Raw genomic sequence first — 20,585 nt, forward strand, 5'->3', positions numbered from 1 at the left:
TCCACCAGGAACCACCCCCCACACCCCCAACCACCCAACATGTGCTCCTTGCTCATTACACTGTTTTGCAATTACTTGCTTCTCATTTCTCTTCCCAGCTAGGCTCTGTGACAACAGAGACTATGCCTGCGATATTAGTTATTGCAGCATCTCCAGCACAGGGATTGATACATGGAAGGCTCTTAGTAAATGTTAATTCAATGAATGAATGAGAAATGCCCACAGCAGTTACTGCATTTCTGCACCTTACACACACATTGCTTAGTAACCATGTTTAATTGTACTTGTGCTGCTTCTTAGGTAGTAACAATTGCTAACCCTTTTCTAACTCAATCCTCAGGAACCCTATGAAGTTAGTACTATTAGTGTCCTGATTTGATAAGTGAGCAACTTGAAGTTTAGAGAAGTTAATGTACTTTCTCAGTCTGGCACCAGATCCCTTAAGCTTACAGATGCCACATCATTCAGCCATTTTGATTTTGGGTTTTCTCTTTTTACTTAGCTCAGAATTAGCCAACTATCTGCCCTTACCCAGTATGGCAGACAACAATCCATACCACCGTCAACACACATTTATCACGGTCCTGTGTCAGGAGGAGCTGCCACTCATGCCCCTTTTACCAATGCACATAAATGAAAAGGCATCATGTCCCTTTTTAAATGCACTTATCTAATGGAGAATAATTACTGCTCATGATTTATTATCCATGATATAATAACGATAAATCGTGCCCTTTTAGCATCCCCCACCAGGAGCATTCCGCGGTTACGCAGGTGGCAGCCAGCTCGGCCCTTTGTGACTGGGTAATTATAAGCCCGGCGCTAGTTGACTGTTCACGACAGCCAATCAAGGCTTGGTGCCACAGAGCTGAACCAATCCGAGATTACCGAAACGTCAACAAGGGCCAATTGGGGGCTTGAGCTCCAGAACAGGGTTAGCGGTGGACAGCGATCAATCAGAGGGGAAGATCGGATCACCGACGCCCAATCCGAGGCTTTCAGACCTTGGTCTCTGGCACGAGGCCCACGGACCGGCCAATCGGCGGGCATACGGCGGCGGGGGGCGGGGCCTGTTCGCTCAGCGGAACGGGGAGAGCGGCGAAGAGCAAGGCCGGGTGAGGAGGGCTGATGACCCGGGTCCGGGGTGGGGGCGGCACGGGCGGGCAGCCCACCGGGGTTGGGGCTAGGGCGCGCGAGGGTTGGGCGGGGGCACGCGCGGTAGGGGCAGGGTCACGGGATGCTGCCGGACGGACACTCCGCGCTGCGGGGTGCGGTAGGGAGAGGTAAGGGATTGAGTACCGGTGTGCGGAGGTGGCCCGCTCCCACAACCTAATGGCTGAGGGAGGAAGGAACACTGTTGTCATGGCAACACATGTGTGCATACTGGCGACTCTTTTCACCTTCCGAACGTGCACACACCTTAAATCCGCCCCCTCGTCCACCCCAGCCCCAAAGGGCCTCCATCCCTGGTTCGCAGGCGGCTGGGCTGGGACCAGCGCAAAAATAACCCACTTTGGCAGCCACCTCACCTCCTCCACATCCTAGCTACTCGCAGCTTCTCCTTCCTCCCGCAGTCTTGTCCCCCCGCAGAGGGATTAAGCGAGCGCTGGGGCACTTGGTACATCAGGTCTTCGCGGTTGACCTGCTGGGTCAGTTCGCGGCCAGTTCGGGGAATGGTTCCAGTTGGGGTCTAGCGTGGTTGCCTCATCCTGGGGACTGGCATCGTAGAGATGCTGTCCCTGAGGCACCAGGGGTATCTCCCAGAGGGATTTTTTTTTAAGGCATCCAACGCAGAGCCTTGTGTATAACAAATACTTAGAGAATGGGGTCTGCCTGAATGAATAGAGACCACAATGACAGCTTTCCATTTCATGGACAAGTGCTGTCCAATAGAAATATAATGTAAGCTACATACTATGTAATTTTACATTTTCTAGTAACCACTTTAAAAATAAAAAAAATAACAGGTTAAATTGATTGTAATACATTTTGTTTAACCCAATATATCCAACTATCAATATTAAATTGACATTAATTTAATCAGTATTAAATGATTGGTAAGATATCTTCAATTCTCATTTTCATACAAAGCCTTCAAAATCTGGTGTTTGTCTTACATTTACAGAACATATCATTTCAGACCAGCCACATTTCAGTTGCTCAATGACCGTATTTGGCTAATGGCTGCCTACCATAAGAGACTGAACAAGCATAAATATTTCTTATGTGTGTGTGAGTTGTGGTCAAATACATGAAACTCATTAATGTTCTTTGAAGCCATCTTATACGCAATGAGGTGACAGAAAAACATGAGGCATGGTCTTTTTTCTCGAGGAGCTTCCAGTCCAGTTAAGAAAATACACATTCCAAAATTAAGTTGAACTTTAAATGGACATGATTCAGGTACTAGTAAGAAGAACTGGGCAGTATATGCTTGATTGACAAGATGGCTAATAATTATCCTCAGGAATTCTAGGGAGGGATACTTCAGGCTCATGCAGTAGAGGAAGACTTGAGTCTAATTTTGAAAGATGGGTAAGACTTGGATTGCTGGAAAAGATGGGGAAGGTGTTTTGGTTGAATGAAACTGATCATAGCTTCTTTTGTTTTTAGGGTTGAAAGTTTGCAGAGTCTTGAGGCTTTCAGACTGAGAAAGACTTTCTTCTCTCACTGACAATCTCCACCATGATTCATAGCCTTTTCTTGATCAACTCGTCCGGAGATATTTTCCTGGAGAAACATTGGAAAAGTGTGGTCAGTCGTTCTGTTTGTGATTACTTTTTTGAGGCACAAGAGAGAGCTACTGAGGCAGAAAATGTACCGCCAGTTATCCCTACCCCTCACCACTATCTCTTAAGTGTTTACCGGCACAAGATCTTTTTTGTGGCTGTGATCCAGACGGAGGTCCCTCCTCTATTTGTCATTGAATTTCTTCACCGAGTAGTGGACACATTTCAGGTATGTGAATGTGAAGACGTTCAGACATGTAAATTATAAAGTATCTGTCTAGCTGTGTTTCCATTGTATTCAGCCTCAATTAAGGAACTTTTTAAAAAATCAAAACTCTGACATTGCTCACTTCCTCTCCCATTTGATAAGATTCTTGCTTCGATTTATGGAATTGACTGCATCTAAAATTGAATACTTTGAACCTGTTGCATGAGAGAGGAACCCTACTGAGTAGATTGTGTACAGTCATTTCAGTTCTTGCGATTGGAATCGTCCTACTTTTTATTCACAAATCAGAAGAGTTTATTGTTTTTTTTTAAATAATGATCTTGATACTGACCATTGTTAACTATGTTTCTTTGAGTTGTATCAAAAAGTGATGAGTGTGTATAGATATGTATTTTTTTTTTTTAAGTAGAAAAGCTAAGTAATGCTTGTGTTCACTCTCCCTGGCAGGGGAAATTTGTGCATCCCCACTTCATCTTTGGTCTGGGGTACTTACCCACAGCACAGGTGTACTAGTGCTGAGCAAACTTAAGATTGGAAAATCTTCTGTACCCGTTAAGAATTTAAGTAACACATTTTACAAGATACAGCTTTCATTTTAAGTTTTTGTTTCAGGAATAGATTTGAAGATCCTGAGGAGTAGGTACAGGAGAGGTTAGTTATACTAGGATGTCAGTGCCATTTATTGTACAGGATCTTAGGCTGCCCAGGCTCTGAATTCAGATAGTGGAATCCTCTCCTAAAAAAATTGCTCAACTTCTAACTGTTGTGGTCATTTGCATAATTCAAATGATAAATGAGAAGCAAGGGCCCTTTGGTTCCACTTCTTGTCATGTGAGGTCTGGAATTAGTCATATGAATACAGAAATTGTGGGATTGGAGAAGAAGACGATAAAAATTTAAAAACAAGTCAAAGAGTCCTTTCATTTGCACTCATATTTACATCACATGTCTAGAACAGCTTTTGTTCCAAGAGATTTATATTTTATAATTTTCCCACAAATATTTCCTGCTAGTACTATTCCAGTATTCCGGTTCTCATGTGGTATACTATGTCCTTCCCACAGCGAAAACCGGAGAATTGTAAGCCCAGATTGTGGAGGGACTGTAAGTAGAAAAACCTAGTTGTTACGATCTTAAACCACTCTAACTGGGCCTTGTTATGATTTCCACATGATACTTGACCTCTTCCTAAGATTAATAATCCCATTGGTGAAACTCAACATCAGCTTCATATTGCCATACCAATATTATGTAATTAATTCTCAGTTTGGTGCAAAAGTAATTGCGGTTTTTGCAATTATTTTTAACTTTTTAAACTGCAATTACTTTTGCACCAATCTAATACAAGACGGGAAGTAAGAGAAGTTGTTTAATCTAGTTGAAACCACAGAGGAATTCGGGAAAACAGTAAAGTGGCTAGTTTGGAAGTTTGGGACTTCAGAGCTTGTCATTTTTGAATGGATACATTCTGATTTTGATGTCTTATTTGATGTGTGTTCTCTCTGGCTGTATTATTTTTCTAGGACTAGAATATAATGGAAGCGTTTCAGCTATACAATTGCAAGCACTTTTGCTATAGCAGTTTGTCATACTTAAAAAGTCTCCTTTTCAACTGCTCAATTCATGTTCTGCCTGATTTATAAAATCTAGTGAGGTATTTTATTTATTTTTCAAAATAAAATCTTGGGAAGGAAACGTGTAACTTTTTTCCCCTTAATTCCTCATTTTTTAAGGAAGAAATCTTTTGTTTTAGAAACACTCTTGGATATTGGAATGGCTCTTGGATAAAAAATGCTCTTGGATATTGGAATGGCTCTGATAATTGACATTATCTGACATAATATAGATCACATCTGGAGTCCGCAGTCAATTTTGGGTGTCATAATTTGAGGAGAATATTGGAAAACTAGAGCGTATTCAAAGAAATAGCAAGATGGTAAAATGATCTAGAAACCATACTATAGCATCAACAATGGAAGGATCAAGCAGAGAATTTAGCCATGAGAAAAAAAATTGAAGCGGAAGCCTGTAGATGTCTTCAAATAACTGTGTTCAAATAACTTTAATTCATTGTTATATAAACTTGTCCTGTAAGGCAGATTTAGGAAGCAAATTTTAGTTTAGGAAAAGAAAGAACTTTCTAATAATCAGAGCTATGCATGAATAGAATGGGCTTTCTCAAAAAGGGTGAATTTCCATTCAGTGGATGAATTCAAAGAGGGTTATATGATCATCTCAGAGATGCAGTAGAAGACATGACTGACATTGCTAGAAGAGCCCACCAAATGACTACAAGCACTTCTTTGTAAATCATTTCATCATGTGTCACATTTTACATATAGTGCTTTAAAGTTTACAAAGCACTTTTGCATATATTATCATTTAATCAACCGTACTCTGTTCTTACAACATCCTTGTGCATCCAATGGTATTATCCTGATTATGCTATTAAAGAAATCAAGACCCAAATTAGTTTGCATGACTTAATCTGATTGGAATCCAGTGCTTTTTCCACAACCCAGATAACTTAGTATCTAAGTTTAGCTTTTGTTAATAAAGGTACAAAGCGTTCTTAGAATCCTAGCATCGTAGAGTAGGGATGATCCAAAGAGATTATCTGGTGTGCTAGCTCATCCTCCTCGTTTTATTTTATTTCCTTCTCAGTTCTTATTAGCTGCATGAATGTTAAGGCATCGCACAACAGTAAGGGTTAAAAGATTTTTAGGTCCAATATATATCACATTATTATCATTTTGCATGGTTCTTTCAAATTCTTGTTCATAGCACATATAATAGTCTAGATTCAGTTTTGTATTCAACATATTTTATCTAGTTGAAGAAACTAACCTAAAGAGGTTAAATGACTTACTCTAGTTTATAAAAGAAGTTAGTAATGACGCTAGTACTATAAGCCAGTCCAGTGTTCTTTCTACCAAATCAACTGCCTAAGAGAACTGGGGTTATGCTTCATTCCCTCATTGTAGAAGACTATCCCAGAAACATTGAGTAAAACACATATGGGCAGGACTAGATCCTTATTCTCTAGGAACATTCTTTCACTTAATATAGTCTCTGAGTGATAAATGTATATCTTGTATTTTCATCAGGATTATTTTGGAGTCTGTTCAGAGCCAGTGATCAAAGACAATGTGGTTGTGGTTTATGAGGTATTAGAAGAGATGCTTGACAATGGGTTTCCATTAGCTACCGAGTCAAACATCCTCAAAGAACTGATAAAGCCTCCCACTATCCTTCGAACAGTTGTCAACACGATAACAGGTATGGAAAAGGGGGAAACCCACAGAAAGCTGCTGCCATCCGGGGTGTGGCTTACTTCGGTATTGTGCATTGTTTTAAGTGGTTATCTTTGGGGATCTCAAATGTCTAGATGCCTTAATTTTGTTCTTTATGGTCTTTGAGTATGACCTGAAATAGATTTTTGTTATGTAGAAAATATCCTGACTTGAATGTCAGAATGAAGTGTTCTGCTTTAAAAATAATTTTTTTCCAATTATAGAAAAAACATGATTATTGTAGAAACATTAGAAATACAGAATAACACAAAGAACATAAAAATAACTCTTAATCTCCCCACACTTATAATAAACTGGTGTATATTTTTTTTGTCTTTTCTAGCCTGATGGATGATGGATGGATGGATAGAATATTTTTAAACAACTCGTATATTTTTAAAATTTTACCAATATTTTGTGAACATTATCCCATAATGATAGCTATTCTACATAATTTTTAGTGACTTTACAATTTTATGTCATATAGAATAGACCCTAAGTTATTTACTTAGTCCCTATTTGTGATATTTCTGATTTTTCCTTTTTTTAAATAACAAGCAATTAGCATTCTTATACTTAAATCCTTGTGTACACCTAGGATGGTCTCAGTACTAAAAATAGAAGTGCTGGCTAAAAGAGTGTGCACATTTTAAGGAGTTTAATTCATTGTACCAAATTGCCCTCCAGAAAAGTTACACTAATTTATATTTTAAGTAGCAATTTCTGTGTACTCTAGTCAACTTTTGTATTATTATTATTGTTATTATTCTCATTATTATTTTATTATTAATTTTTTAAAAACTTTGGCCATGTAAGTTTAGTGATATCTTATTTACATACTCATTTTTTATTACTAAGAAGGTTAAAACCTGTTCAAATGTTTATTGATTATTTTTCCTCTATTGTGAATTACATTTTTGTGTCCCTTGCCCATTTTTTTTGTTTTTTGGTTTTTTTTTGGTTGAAATGTTTTTCTTTTTTTATTCTAATTTAAAAGAATTCCTTCCATTTAAGGATATTAAACTATCATATATTGGAAATATACCTGATAGTTTGTAAGAGTTCTTTATATATTTTGAAAACTCTGTTACAGATATTTTCTCACAATCTGCCCCTTGTCATTTGACATTATTCACATGTTGTTTAGCAACATTAAAAAAATTCTTGATTTAGTAAAATTATTCTGCTTCATTAAGGTTTTACATTTTGGGTCTCACTAAATATATAAATAGGCTGTTAATGGAATTTGACAAACTGATTGAAAAGTATGTTTTAAAAAGTATAAATATGCAAGAACAGCCAGGATAATTTTGAAAAAGAATTACAAAGGGATTGGAAAGATTTGCCCTGTCAAATATCAAAATATATTAAGTTCATATGGTACACAAGACAGAAACTCATAGAATAGATAATACTAGTAGTATGAAGTTTCGGTAATTTAAAAAATATAGTAGTGGCCCAGTAATAGACAAATAGATGATTGGGATAAAATAGAAAGTCCAGCAACAGACCCTAGCTTTGATAGGAATTTGGTATAGATAGATGTGGTCATATATTAAATCAGTGGGCCAGGGGACCAATTGTGAAATACATTGTATTGGGACAGTCAGCTTTGATACAGAAAAAAAATGAAGTCCCCTTACTCATTCTATACACAAAATAAGTTCCAGCTAGATCAAAGAGTTAAACCAAACAAACTTTATAATTCTTAAAAGAAAACATAGGAGAATGTCTTTTGGATCTTCTTTTATAAAAAGCACATTTTCTTTTAGTTCTTTTATGGTTTTATTTTTGGATTTCTTTAATCCATTTGAAAATTATCTTGGTATACAATATAAGGTAAAGTTCTATGTTTATTTCTCCAAATTATCAGTTTTCCTAGCAACATTTATTGTATAATTTATCCTTTCCCCCATTTTCAAATGATATTTTTATCTTGTACTAAGTCATTATGGATTCTTGGTCTTTTTTTTTTAGGCTTCCCTGCCCTATTATCAGACTGATTTAATTATTATAGTTTGATGACATGTTTTAATTCATAGTGCATCTTTTTAAGAAAACAAATTTGTTTGGGTTTTCAATATTCTGGGCTCGTTTTAAACCTTAAAAGCTTTGTTGGTGCCTGAATCATTTATAAATAATATGAAGTCATTTTCCTGAATCTCACTTAAATCTAGAAAATGGTATCTGAGAACCACTTTTGAAAAGCTGAAATGTTTGTAAACAGTTAAATAGATGTGTGTTTGTTGTTTCTTTCTTTAGATTAAAAATATCCAGGTTAAAGAAGGAGGAAATAGATTTTGAATTAGTTATACTATTTCATAATTTTAGTATAGAATCTTTAAATGTAAAAATGTATATATTTTTGATGCCTGTGTTGGGGAAAACAAGTTAAGGAGTGGATTTACAGTTCTTATAGACAGGGAAAGATCTAATTTTTATTCTTTTCTTAAGTTTCAGTATTGGTATGAGAGAAATTATGTTGATGTATACATTTTAATACCTAGCATAAATGTACCTAAGAGCCTAGGTACAAAAACAGATTCAAACTAGAATCTGTTTTTACCCATGAAAATTTTATATCAATATATAGATTACCATCCCTACTGAAAGCCAATACATTATTTAAGCTGCAAGCTATTGTGGAATTTGAGAGACCAAGTTCAAGTTACTTTCAAAACCAAAATATGATATCTGTTACTCAGGTAACTTTTTTAACCTTCATTCCGCTTGAGAAGACAGACCAGATGGCGACAAGTTTTAAAAATAGACTGGGTTACCCATGTAGAAGTTGGAAAAATTCTCATCATATTTTACAATTTTCTTCAGTTGTGTGCATGAATCGTGGGAGCGTAGAAACTTTTAGGGATGTGTTCTATGATTATTAGGTAATTGGTTACATCCAATTATCAAATTGGAATGAAATTACAGTAATATTCATTGTCTCAGGAAGCACCAATGTGGGTGATCAGCTTCCCACTGGGCAGCTGTCGGTGGTGCCTTGGCGACGGACGGGTGTGAAATATACTAACAATGAAGCCTATTTTGATGTGATTGAAGAGATTGATGCCATCATTGATAAATCAGGTAGGTGCTTTTATTCTATTCTCAGAACTATAAAAATTGAAAGGGGGCTCTTTCACATAATGCTTGCTATCATCAGAATTATGCCCCGTTCAAAATCTTTCATTTAACTTAGTGGTTACTTTGTGTCAGGCACTGTGCTAAATACTGGGAACGGACTTCAATATTATGATGCAGATGACATGATCATCTATCTAGAAACCCCTCAAGACTCAACCAACAACTGTTAGAACTAATAAATTCAGTAAAGTTGCAGGATAAACAATCAACATCTAAAACTAGTGGCATTTTCTATGTACAAATTATTCTAAAAGAAAATTCAGAAAACAGTCCTATTTAAAATAGCAAAAAAAGAGAAATAAAATACTTAACAAAAAACTTAACCGAAGAGGTGAAAGATTTGTACCCTGAAAATTATAAAACATTAATGAAGAAAATTAAAGACACAGATAGATGGAAAGCAGTTGTATTCACAGATTGGAAGAATGAATATTATTATAATGTCCATAATACCCAAAGTGATCTACAGATTCAATGCTATTCCCATCAAAATCCCAATGGCATTCTTTACAGACATAGAAAAAACAATCCTAAAATTCATATGGAACCAAGAAAGACCCCAAGTAGCCAAAGCAGTCTTGAGCAAGAACAAAGCTGGAGACTTCACACTTCCTGATGTCAAAATATATTACAAAACTATGTTAATCAAAGCAGTATGAAACTGACATAAAGCGATCCATGAAACAGAATATAGAGCTCAGAAATAAAACCATGCATTTACAATAAACTGATCTTCAACAAAAGTGCCAAGAGTATACAATGGGGGAAGGATAGTCTCTTCATTAAATGGTGTTGGGAAAACTGAATGTCCACCTACAGAAGAATAAAATTGAACCCTTATTGTACACCATATATAAAAATCAATTCAAAATGGTTTCAAGACTTAAACATAAGACATGAAACTATAAAACTATCGGAAGAAACGATAGGGAAAAAGCTGCCTGACACTGATCTGGGCAATGATTTTTTTTAGATATAACACCAAAAGCAATGGCAACAAAAGCAAAAATAAACAAGTTGGACTGCATTAAACTAAAAAGCTCTTGCACAGCGAAGGAAACAGCAGAGTGAAAAGGCAACCTATACATGGGAGAAAATACTTGTAAACCATCTATCTGATAAGGGACTAATATCCAAAATATATAAGGAATTCATACGACTCAATAGCAAAACAAAACAAAAAACATAATGTGATTTAAAAGTGGGCATAGGACCTGAATAGACATTTTTCAAAAGAAGACATACAGTTGGGCAGCAGGTAAATGAAGAGGTGTTCAACATCATTAATCATCAGGGAAATGCAAATCAAAAACTACAATGAGATGTCGCCTCATATTAATTAGAATGGGATGTAGGGTACAGCATAAAGAATATAGTCAATAATATTGTAATAACTGTGTATAGTGTCAGATGGGTGCTAGATTTATTGGGGTGATAGATGGGAGGGGGTTGGGGGCAGGGTGAAAAAGACGAAGGGATTAAGAAGAACAAATTGGTAGTTAGAAAATAGTCATGGGATGTAAAGTAAAGCATAGGGAACATAGTCAACTACATGGTAATAACTGTATAGTGCCAGGTGGGTACTAGACTAGTCAGGGGGTCATTTCTTAAATTATGTAAATGTCTAACCACTACGCTGTACACCTGAAATTAATATAATGACTTAATTACTGGGTTTGCTTTCCTGTTTGAGAGTTTCTATATCTCATCTTCAAATATGTATTATATTTGGTGTCTTTCATTTGCAGTGAAGGGGTTAATTGCTTTTTCCCTTGCTTCTATCCAGGGGTCCTCAGCTGTTTCTTTTCTCTACATGATTCTCACTTATGATACCCTCACATTAATGATATCTCCCGTTACATCACAATCATTATTATTACATTATTATCAGCAAAGTTTCTCAACAAATGAATTATACAAATGTCTAACCACCGTGCTGTAAAGCTGAAACTAATATAAAATAATATTGGATGTCTACTGTAATTGAAAAATAATTTTATATCATTTTGCTAACCATTGTCACCCCAACAAATTAAATTTTAAAAAAGATAATAAAAAAGAAAGATTCTCAACATTATTTAACAAAGGGAGGAAACAATGCGAAAGGGAATAAGAGGTCCAAATTTCCAGGTGTAAAACAAACAAATATTCCAGGATGTAATGTACAGCAGAGGGAATATAGTCAATATTGTGACAGCATGGTACGGTGTCAGATGGTTGCTGGACTTACAGTGATCACTTCTTTAGATATAGACATGTTGAGTAACTATGGTGGACACCTGAAACTAATATAATGTTGTATGTTAACTATATTTTAATGAAAATCTTTTTAAAAAGACAAAATATAAGTGTTGGCAATGATGTGGAGAAAAGGGAACCCTTGTACACTGTTGGTGGGAATGTACATTGGTACAGCCATTATGGAAAATGGTATAGTAATGCAAAAATGAACTACTGATACACCCAGCAACATGAATGAATCTCACAGTGTCAAGCAAAAAACTCAGAGGCATAAGGTTATATACAGTTGTATACATTTATATGAAGTTTAAGAACAGGTGCGACTTAATCTATGGTAATCGAGTTTTAAGAACTCGAATTAACTAGGTTGGGCAAGAAGAACATGTTGTTAGCACGCTACAAAGGTTCCACATCTTGGTGTGGGTGGTATTTCATAGGTGTGTACATATTTAAAAATTCATTGCGCTGTACACTTAAGATTTTTACATTTTACTATAAGTTTTACCTCAATAAAAAAGTTAAAAAACAAATCAATAACTTCATATAGATCATGAAATCTTATATGCTATTTTAAGGAGAACTATTTAGAGCAATTGAAATGGTTTAAGTTGGGGAGTAACTTGAACAGATTTGTAGTTTAGAACTGTCAGTCTAGCTGCAGTGTGAAGAATGGCTTGAAGTGGGGTAAGACTGAAGGCAGGAAAAGCAGGAGGCTGTTGAGTAAGTCACAAAATACAGATATCAACAATGGTAGTGAGGATGGAGAGGAATGAATAGATTTAAGAGACAAGTCATAAAAGAGAGGAATTGATCATTGATTGGATATGGGCACTGAAGAAGTAGAAAGGGTCAAGGATTTTCTTTCTACCTTCAGCAACAGGATTAAAGTGCCTCCATGACATCCAAGTGGAGTTGTCCAATTGGCTGAACTGGAATAAAAGATTAGGAAATAATTGGCCATCAATGAAAACTGAAGGTTGGGAAGTAGATAAAGTAACCCCAGGGGAGGGTTGAGTGAAAGAAAAGAGAAGTTCAGAACTATGAAAAAGCATAGACATTTAAAGAATGTGAGAAGAAACAGAAAGAGGAAGAGGAGCTAGAAAAGTAGAAACCTTGGAGAGGGGAGGATTTTGAAAAGGAAGAGAGATCCTGTAGGATAAAGACCAAAAGTGTCCATTCGATTTAGCAGCAAAGCTCATTGGTGACATCAGGGAGAGCCGTTTCTGGTATGAAATTTTTTGAACCATTGGTTAAGATAATGATGTTCTCTGTTTGATTCTGGTACTACATTGAAAACTTCTTTAGGCTAATAACAATCTTATTAATCTTTTATCCCCATTACTTCATATTAGTGTCTCATACTTGACATGCAGTTGATAAATGTTTGGAAGGATGGACATATGGATTAGGTAGATGAATTGGATGGAGGGACAGAAAGAAAGAAGAAAGAGAATGAGGGAGGGAGGAAAGAAGGGAGGGAGGAAGGAAATAAGTTGGGAAGGGAAAGAGAAAATAAAGGAGGGAGGGAATAAGTTAGGAAAGACAGGGAAGAGTTGAGTAACCTCTTACCTCCTGTCTTGTTCCTGTCTCAGGTTCCACAATTACTGCGGAGATCCAGGGGGTGATTGATGCCTGTGTCAAGCTGACAGGAATGCCAGACCTTACACTTTCCTTCATGGTAAAAGCCTGGACCAGAGATTTAGTTCTTGGGATGGGAAGTTAAATGCTTTTGGAAACACAGAGTGAGTGGTAAGAATGAAATGGAGCAAGAAGAAATAATTAAGGACAGCCACAAAACTTATGTCAGCCTTGAATTTTCTATAAGTAACTACAGAACGTGTGTGTGTGTTTTTAATAAGAACAGCATCTAAATTACTCCTGAAAGAAATATGGATGTTTAATTCCTATTTCTTGCTTTTCCTTGCCTGGGAACTGTAGAACCCCAGGTTACTGGATGATGTGAGCTTCCATCCTTGTGTTCGCTTCAAGCGCTGGGAATCCGAACGTATCCTCTCCTTCATCCCTCCCGATGGAAACTTTCGCCTGCTCTCTTACCATGTCAGTGCACAGAAGTAAGCAGCCCTTATAATTAAGAATGGAATCTGTGTATATGGGTATGTGTGGAAACATTATCTGTAATGATTAAGAACTCTGGCTCTGGAGTTACCTGGGTTCAAATTCCAGCTTCTATACTTCCTAATAGGGTAACCTCAGGTGAGTCGCTTAATCTTTCTGTGTCTTTTTTCTTATCTGTAAGTTGAAAATAATAAAAGTCCCTTGTTCTGAGGATTAAGTAAGAGAATCTAAATAGTGCTTACCACAAAATAAGTACTCCTCGAGATTTCTGCTATTATTTGTGTTGTTTCGATTATATATCTAAACAAGAACATTTTTTTCTTAAATTGGAATCTGAATACACCTGTATTCAATCCCCCTCTGACCCAAAAGAAGCATTAAATAATGCAGCAGAAACTACAAAATGCACTGATTTTTGGTCTTAAACAGTCTCTGTAATATGGAGTCGAAGGGTTTTGGGAAGCCCTTACTAGAAGGTCTGCGGACTGAAGAGAGCCACGAGACCTCAGAGACACCAATACCTTCCTGTGTGATTTGGAATAAACAATTTAGGAAAATATCTGAGTGCTGGAGAGCAAAGGCTCTGGAATCAGACTGCCTAGATTTAAACCCCACCTTCAGTACTTATGATATGTGACCTTGGGTAAGTTACTTAACCTCAGTTAAGTATAAGGATATCAGTATTCATCTATAAAATCAGGGTAGTACCAGCACTTACTTCATTCTTATGGGGAAGAGTAAATGAGATAATAGAAAGCATTTAGCATTCTTGGCACTCGGGAAGTGTTCAATGGGTGTTAAGAACTGTTACTACTTTAGTATTATTCTGTGGCTTCCCTATTTCCTCTTTTGTCAAATCATGACAATCTACCCTCCTTCATAGGATTCTGTAAGGATCAGATGAGATCAAGTAAAAACTCTCTTAAGAGGTTATCAAATGTCCATGATGTACAAATATTCCTCTCCCAAGTACAAATAATTATTGATCACATGTCACAAAGTAAAACATAGAAATACAGTGGCTCCTAATTTCTGTTTATAATGCCTTTCTCATAGTAGGCTTAGTATATTCTTTGACTTTGTTGATATCCAGTCATTAGAAGAGTTAGTTTACTTACTAAGGCAGCATCTTAGTTTTACCAAAAAAAAAAAAAAAAAAAAAAAAAAAAATTAAAAAAAATATAATCACAGATTACTAGAGGTTCTTTTTCTGTGCTTAATTTTTAAGATAAAGAGTAAGGGAGTGGGTAAGGGCGGGAAAGACGCCAACAGGGCAAAAAAGGAGGAAAGTTTGCCATTTTTCCAAGACATTAATAAAATGGGCTTTTGTCTTTTCCAGTCTGGTGGCAATTCCAGTGTATGTCAAACATAACATCAGTTTCCGGGACAGTAGTTCACTTGGACGCTTTGAAATAACGGTAGGACCTAAACAGACTATGGGGAAGACCATCGAGGGAGTGATTGTCACCAGCCAGATGCCCAAAGGGGTCCTGAATATGAGCCTCACTCCCTCTCAGGGGACACACACATTTGACCCAGTTACCAAGGTAGGAGAATAAGCCGGAGGTTTTGAATTGCTGATGTTAAATAGAAATAACTCTGCAGGAGCTCTCCACATAGACCTTATACCTTGTGGAAAGGGGAGATTAAACAAAGGGACGTTGTTTTCTCCTTGAGATAATTTGTGGTCATAAATAGTGTTCTCTGTTGAAAAACACCCTAGAAGCCGCTTCTAATATTGTGAACAGATACCCTGACGTTAGAGCTCCACTGCCTCCCAGGAAGGGTTCCACTGAAACTTCTGCTTGTTTTTTAATTTGAAGATGCTGTCTTGGGATGTAGGAAAAATAAATCCCCAAAAGCTACCAAGTTTGAAGGGGACCATGAGTCTTCAGGCTGGAGCTTCCAAACCAGATGAGAACCCCACAATTAACCTGCAGTTCAAGATCCAGCAGCTGGCCATTTCTGGTAAGTGCCCCACAGCTTAGGTGGCTTGAAGAGAACAGAAATGGCTTTCTCCAATAAGGCACAGACATCAAAAAGCCTTCTGGTGGCTCCCTATTCACAAAGTTTGTTTTCATTCCCTGATGTGTAATCTTTAGTAAAACCTGTTCTAGCAAATTTCTGGGGAAAATTTGTAATCCTTGCTTTGAAGTTGGCTTAAGTGACTTGAATAAAAGTGTCTAAGACAGATGAGAAAGAAACAAGATTGGTAAGCGTAGGTGTTCCCAGGCAGTTGTAGAATCCTAGGGTTGTCAATTTGAAGTTCTCAGGGTTTTCAGTATGGGAATGCTTCTGCACTTTCAGCTGGTAGCTGAAAACAATAATTTCCTCTCCTTTCTCTCAATTTCAGAGGACTTTCCCATTTGCTTTTATTATCATTTAGAATCCTTGGGCCTATCCAAGTCAGTCCACTATAGTCTACACCTACCTTAGGATAATAGTAAGCATAATAGTTACCGCTTACTGGGCATTTATTAAGTGCCACGCACTGTTTTAAGCTCTTTTCCTCTATTATTTAATCCTTAGAACAATGCTGTAAGATAGATTGGAGATGACTTTAGCTTTATATGAAGTTCCTGTTTTTCTTTACCAACAGACCTTGTCTAATTTAAGTGATTAGAATTCACTTAAATTATAACCTCTTTCATCTTAAAACACTTAACAAACTTTAAAGCTCTATATAATGTAAAATATTTTTTGCTTAGTACAGTGAGACTACTAGGAAGCATTTGTTTATTCATTATTTTTCATTAGTCATTCATTTAGTTATAATTTCATTATTAATTCATTGATTTTTGTTATTAATTCATGTACTCCGTCCAGTAACTTGAGAAAAGCATGCAGTGGTCTTATTTTTCCCTTAACCCTCATTTCAGTCTGTATATAACTTTCTGAACTTTCTATTTCAGGAACAGGTCTTCTAATAGGATAATTTTTGGTTGGAGCAATTTTTTATGATCAGTGTATGTACCAAGAGTGAAAAACCTGTTAGCTTCATTCAAGTGGTATAAATAAAGGAAACTATTTTTCTGCTTCGTTGTTACAACTATCTCTAGTCCACTGATCTCTTTGAATTGAAATTAATTTAAAGTTATGCTACATGCTTCTTTTGAATAATGCTTATGTCATATTTTCCTTTCCTTCCAGGACTCAAAGTGAACCGTCTGGATATGTATGGAGAAAAGTATAAACCCTTTAAGGGCATAAAATACATGACCAAAGCTGGAAAATTCCAAGTTCGAACCTGAAGGGAGAGTTTTACGAAGGGAACAGTCATGAACACTTTTTCATTTCTTACTTGTCTAAAAGGAAAAAAATATCAGCCTGTCTCCTAGGTCAGTCCCCTTCTGGATTCATCAGCTCCCTTTTTTCCTTAGCCTTCAGTGCCATGGAACTAATCAAGGGAGAAAAGGGTCGCCAGGGAACGCCGGACAGAACTGAAACAATCAGCACCAATTCAGTTTTTACAGAAGACCTGTGCGATGGAGGGAGGCCAGAGATACTTGATACCATATTTAACGATTTTTAACATGGTTACCATAGGAAAAGACTAGCATTTGTTACTTGCTTGGCTTTAATTATCTAAAGCCAGTGAAAGACTTCTTCGTTACTGTTTTTTAAAGTGGAAAGAAAGATTAGAAAGAAGGGGGGGGGGAGAGAGAGAGAGAGAGAGAGAGGGAGGGTGAGAGAGAGAGAAAGAGAGAGAGAGAGAGAGAGGAGGGAAGGGAAGGGAAGGGAAGGGAAGGGAAGGGAAGGGAAGGGAATGGAAGGGAAGGGAAAGGAAGGGAAGGGAAGGGAAAGGAAGGGAAAGGAAGGGAAGGGAAAGGAAAGGAAAGGAAATGAAAGGAAAGGAAAGGAAAGGAAAGGAAGGGAGTTTGGAAGAAAATGAATATTAGTCAAGGACAGGCCAGTGAAGGATCTGATCTATGAGGGAGAAGAAAGAGGAAACAGCATTAAAGAAGTATGAGGACCCTAGAGTGAAAGTGGCAAGAAAAGCAATCAAGTCTCACATGAAGGAGGTTTGGGAAGAACAGAGTTGAGTTAGTTTCTTTCTGATCCCTCTACTTTCATATATTAAACAACAACAAACATTTGTACTTCTAGAAATGAACTGGAAACTTCTTAAATTCAAGTCCATGATTGACATGGAAAACCCCGGTAGAATCAGATTTTCCCTTAAAGACCATAACTATATCTGGCCAGTTTTCAGATACTAACTGCTGCTTGCCTTTTGCAGTTGGTCCGTCATCTTCAGTGAGAAGGTGACCTGTCCTCTTCCCAGTGGCGGTTGCCTGAAATGCTTCTTTCCCTAACCCAAAACAACCCCAGCTTTACAGAATTCACCAACCTTTTCCCTGTCACCTGAGGAGAGTTTTAGAAAAGCCAATCCCATAAACCCATGGCAGCCAGATTTTGTATGTCATAGTATTGGGGTGTGGATGGCCAGCTCATTCCTCATGAAGGTGTACCTTAACTATAACCCAGTGGTCCCTTATGTTCATTTGTCAGTGCTGTACTGGTACTGGAGTCTAAGCCATCCTGTCCGAAAGTTTTCCATCAGCATCCCTAAGTAAGAAGAATGCTTGCCATTGAGGGCATGGGTCATCCTTGAAGCTACTCCGTAGAGTTATTTTCTCAGATTCTTTTGTTTTGTACTCTATAATGTATTTATTAACAATAGATATCTACCAGTCCATTTTTGTTTTAAGGCAAAAAAAAAAATCCCCTAAATCTTTGAATAAAACTGATCTTGTAGGAAGATGGGGCATGTTGATCTCGTGTAACCCAGTTTAAGAAACATGACAACAGAAGGAGTACCTCAGGATTCCCCAATGGATAATTTTATTCTAGTTCAGTGTGTCTATTACCCATTTAAATATTTGTATAAAAGACAGGTTTTTAAAAGTTACAGCTTAAGTAGTAATATTGTGCTCTGCTTTGTGTATGGAGAAAAATGAAGACTTATACTCTCCAAACCCTGCAATTTTTCTCTAAAGCCCGATTTCCAAATATGTAAACAAATTGGTTTTTTTTGCTAGTTTAATTTTCCTACTTCCTGGACTTGTTTTCGCTGCAGAGTAATGTTGCTTTGTGGTTTTCCTCTGGGATAAATTGTGCTGTATACAATCAGATGTGTTCCGTGCTCCATCACTCCATCAATTTGTTCAGGATTATCATGTCTCATATACACACCTCCTGTGGTAGGGGAAACATCTCTGCCTGTGGATTCCAGAATACTTGGAGTTACTTCTCCGGAGGGCTCTGAAGGATTTTAAAGTTTCACAGGAAACAACCAATCTTGGTCCCTGAATCTCTTTAGTTTCATAAGTCCAGCTGTTTTATTTCCTTCAGGGCAGCGCATCCTAATTTCAAAGGAAGAACTGAAGGAGACATTAAGTCTCTAGGGTATGGGAGCTGCAGGCCTCAGCATATGAAGTACCCATTACATCACCTGTGTCGCAGACCTTTGAAGTGTGGTGCAGTTATCGCTACCACCCAGCCATGTTAACATATGTAGTACAGGGTTTCTCAATCAAGCTGTTCAGTTCCATATGTGTTTAACATGTGCAGAAGTATCTTCACTGTTTAAGTCTTAATAAAACTAAGTTTTGCCAGTCCTCTGTATCCTCATCGTTTTCTTACTAGGACTAATGGTAATGGTATACCATGCATGCCTCCGTAGAAGCAGTAAGAAATAAATCAATTCAGGAGGAACTTACTACATTTGTATTTTTCAACCAGCAGACCTAAAGCCATACGTATGGTTTGATTCTCTAGTCACCTTTGGAAGATAGGGGATGTTGGTATTAATGGCATTTTTAAGGTGGTGAGAATGAAGGTCCAGATCAAATTATTTTTCCCCAGTGTGTAAAAGACAAAACCGTTAAAGTTGCTGATTTTCACTCTAATGCTTTCCCCATGCTCTTGGTCTTCTTCGTGGATTAACTAAAACATGAAACAGGGCTTCAAGGTCATAGACATCTTAACTGTAGGAGATGTCTTGGAAGATAAGACATTGGAAGTCTTTGTAAAGTGTAGACAGATATGATTATCCCATATCTGTACTAATTTCCTTCTATAAATCCCTCATGGCCTTAAAGAGATTTTTAAGACTTCTTTCCATTCACTAATCAAGAGTGTTTACTATCTATTATTATTCCATCCTAGCTTTCTTAGTCATTGTTGATAGCTCTTCCCTTGGCCTTGCTGTCTTGGTAGCATTGCGGTGTGACTAGGTATATTTTATACTTGTACTTTGCTGTAATGGCCAGTAGGTGGTGACTCAGTGCCAGCAATGAAATTAATTTTTTAATTGTTAGAATTTTAAAAGGAGAATTGAATTTGAAACTCAAACTTTCCCCAAGATCACAGGTACTGAGGACTGTGTGAGTCTTTGGCTTTTGAAGTTAAACGTGGAACCAAAAGTTTCTGACACTTTCTGAAAACCAGACTTAAGGTTGAGGCTCTAGGAAGAAAGCAGTTTCAATTATCTGAGTTCCTCTAGCCTTTACCCATTAAGACTAATTGCACAATTACCTGAGAATGTTTCTTGTTCTTTGGGTCTATTAGCATCTATTTATTTTATTAACCAACTGGGGGTAATGAGGAAATACTGTTCAATTTCCCCCTATGCCCATTTCCTTCCCCTAACAAGTTCCAGATATTTTATCCTGAATTTTCTAACCTGCACCGGATAATGATGTGTTGCTTTTCAAATGTAGTTTGGTATAATTCAAGTGAATATGTTTTGTATGGCCCAGACTCTACCCTGTTGCTCAGGCAGTGGCCTCTTCTGAGCAACTGTCTCCATCCAGTCTGTGGTTTCCAGGACGTCACTCAGAGGAATGCTGATGCCTTTTAACTTTGCAT

The 20,585-nt window shown here is 37.3% G+C and overlaps 1 protein-coding gene across 1 annotated transcript; it reads left to right on the top strand.

Moving 5' to 3' along the window:
- The first annotated feature begins 926 nt into the window (after nucleotides 1-926).
- On the top strand, nucleotides 927-19,333 carry AP3M2 (adaptor related protein complex 3 subunit mu 2). Its single transcript, XM_081046349.1, has 9 exons — nucleotides 927-1,115; nucleotides 2,614-2,958; nucleotides 6,066-6,237; nucleotides 9,201-9,338; nucleotides 13,229-13,314; nucleotides 13,575-13,708; nucleotides 15,052-15,259; nucleotides 15,536-15,680; nucleotides 16,863-19,333. The coding sequence occupies exons 2-9, from the start codon at nucleotides 2,686-2,688 to the stop codon at nucleotides 16,961-16,963; spliced, it is 1,257 nt and encodes a 418-aa protein (XP_080902475.1). The 5' UTR covers nucleotides 927-1,115; nucleotides 2,614-2,685; the 3' UTR covers nucleotides 16,964-19,333.
- The last annotated feature ends 1,252 nt before the right edge of the window (nucleotides 19,334-20,585 follow it).

Source organism: Rhinolophus hipposideros (genome assembly GCF_964194185.1).
Source record: "Rhinolophus hipposideros genome assembly, chromosome: 4".
Lineage (NCBI taxonomy): Eukaryota > Metazoa > Chordata > Mammalia > Chiroptera > Rhinolophidae > Rhinolophus > Rhinolophus hipposideros.

Coding starts and splice junctions, on each gene's coding strand:
- AP3M2 (XM_081046349.1), top strand. CDS start 2,686: ATGATTCATAGCCTTTTCTTGATCAACTCGTCCGGAGATATTTTCCTG. Junction 2,959..6,065: donor GAGTAGTGGACACATTTCAG/GTATGTGAATGT, acceptor TATTTTCATCAG/GATTATTTTGGAGTCTGTTC. Junction 15,681..16,862: donor CCAGCAGCTGGCCATTTCTG/GTAAGTGCCCCA, acceptor CTTTCCTTCCAG/GACTCAAAGTGAACCGTCTG.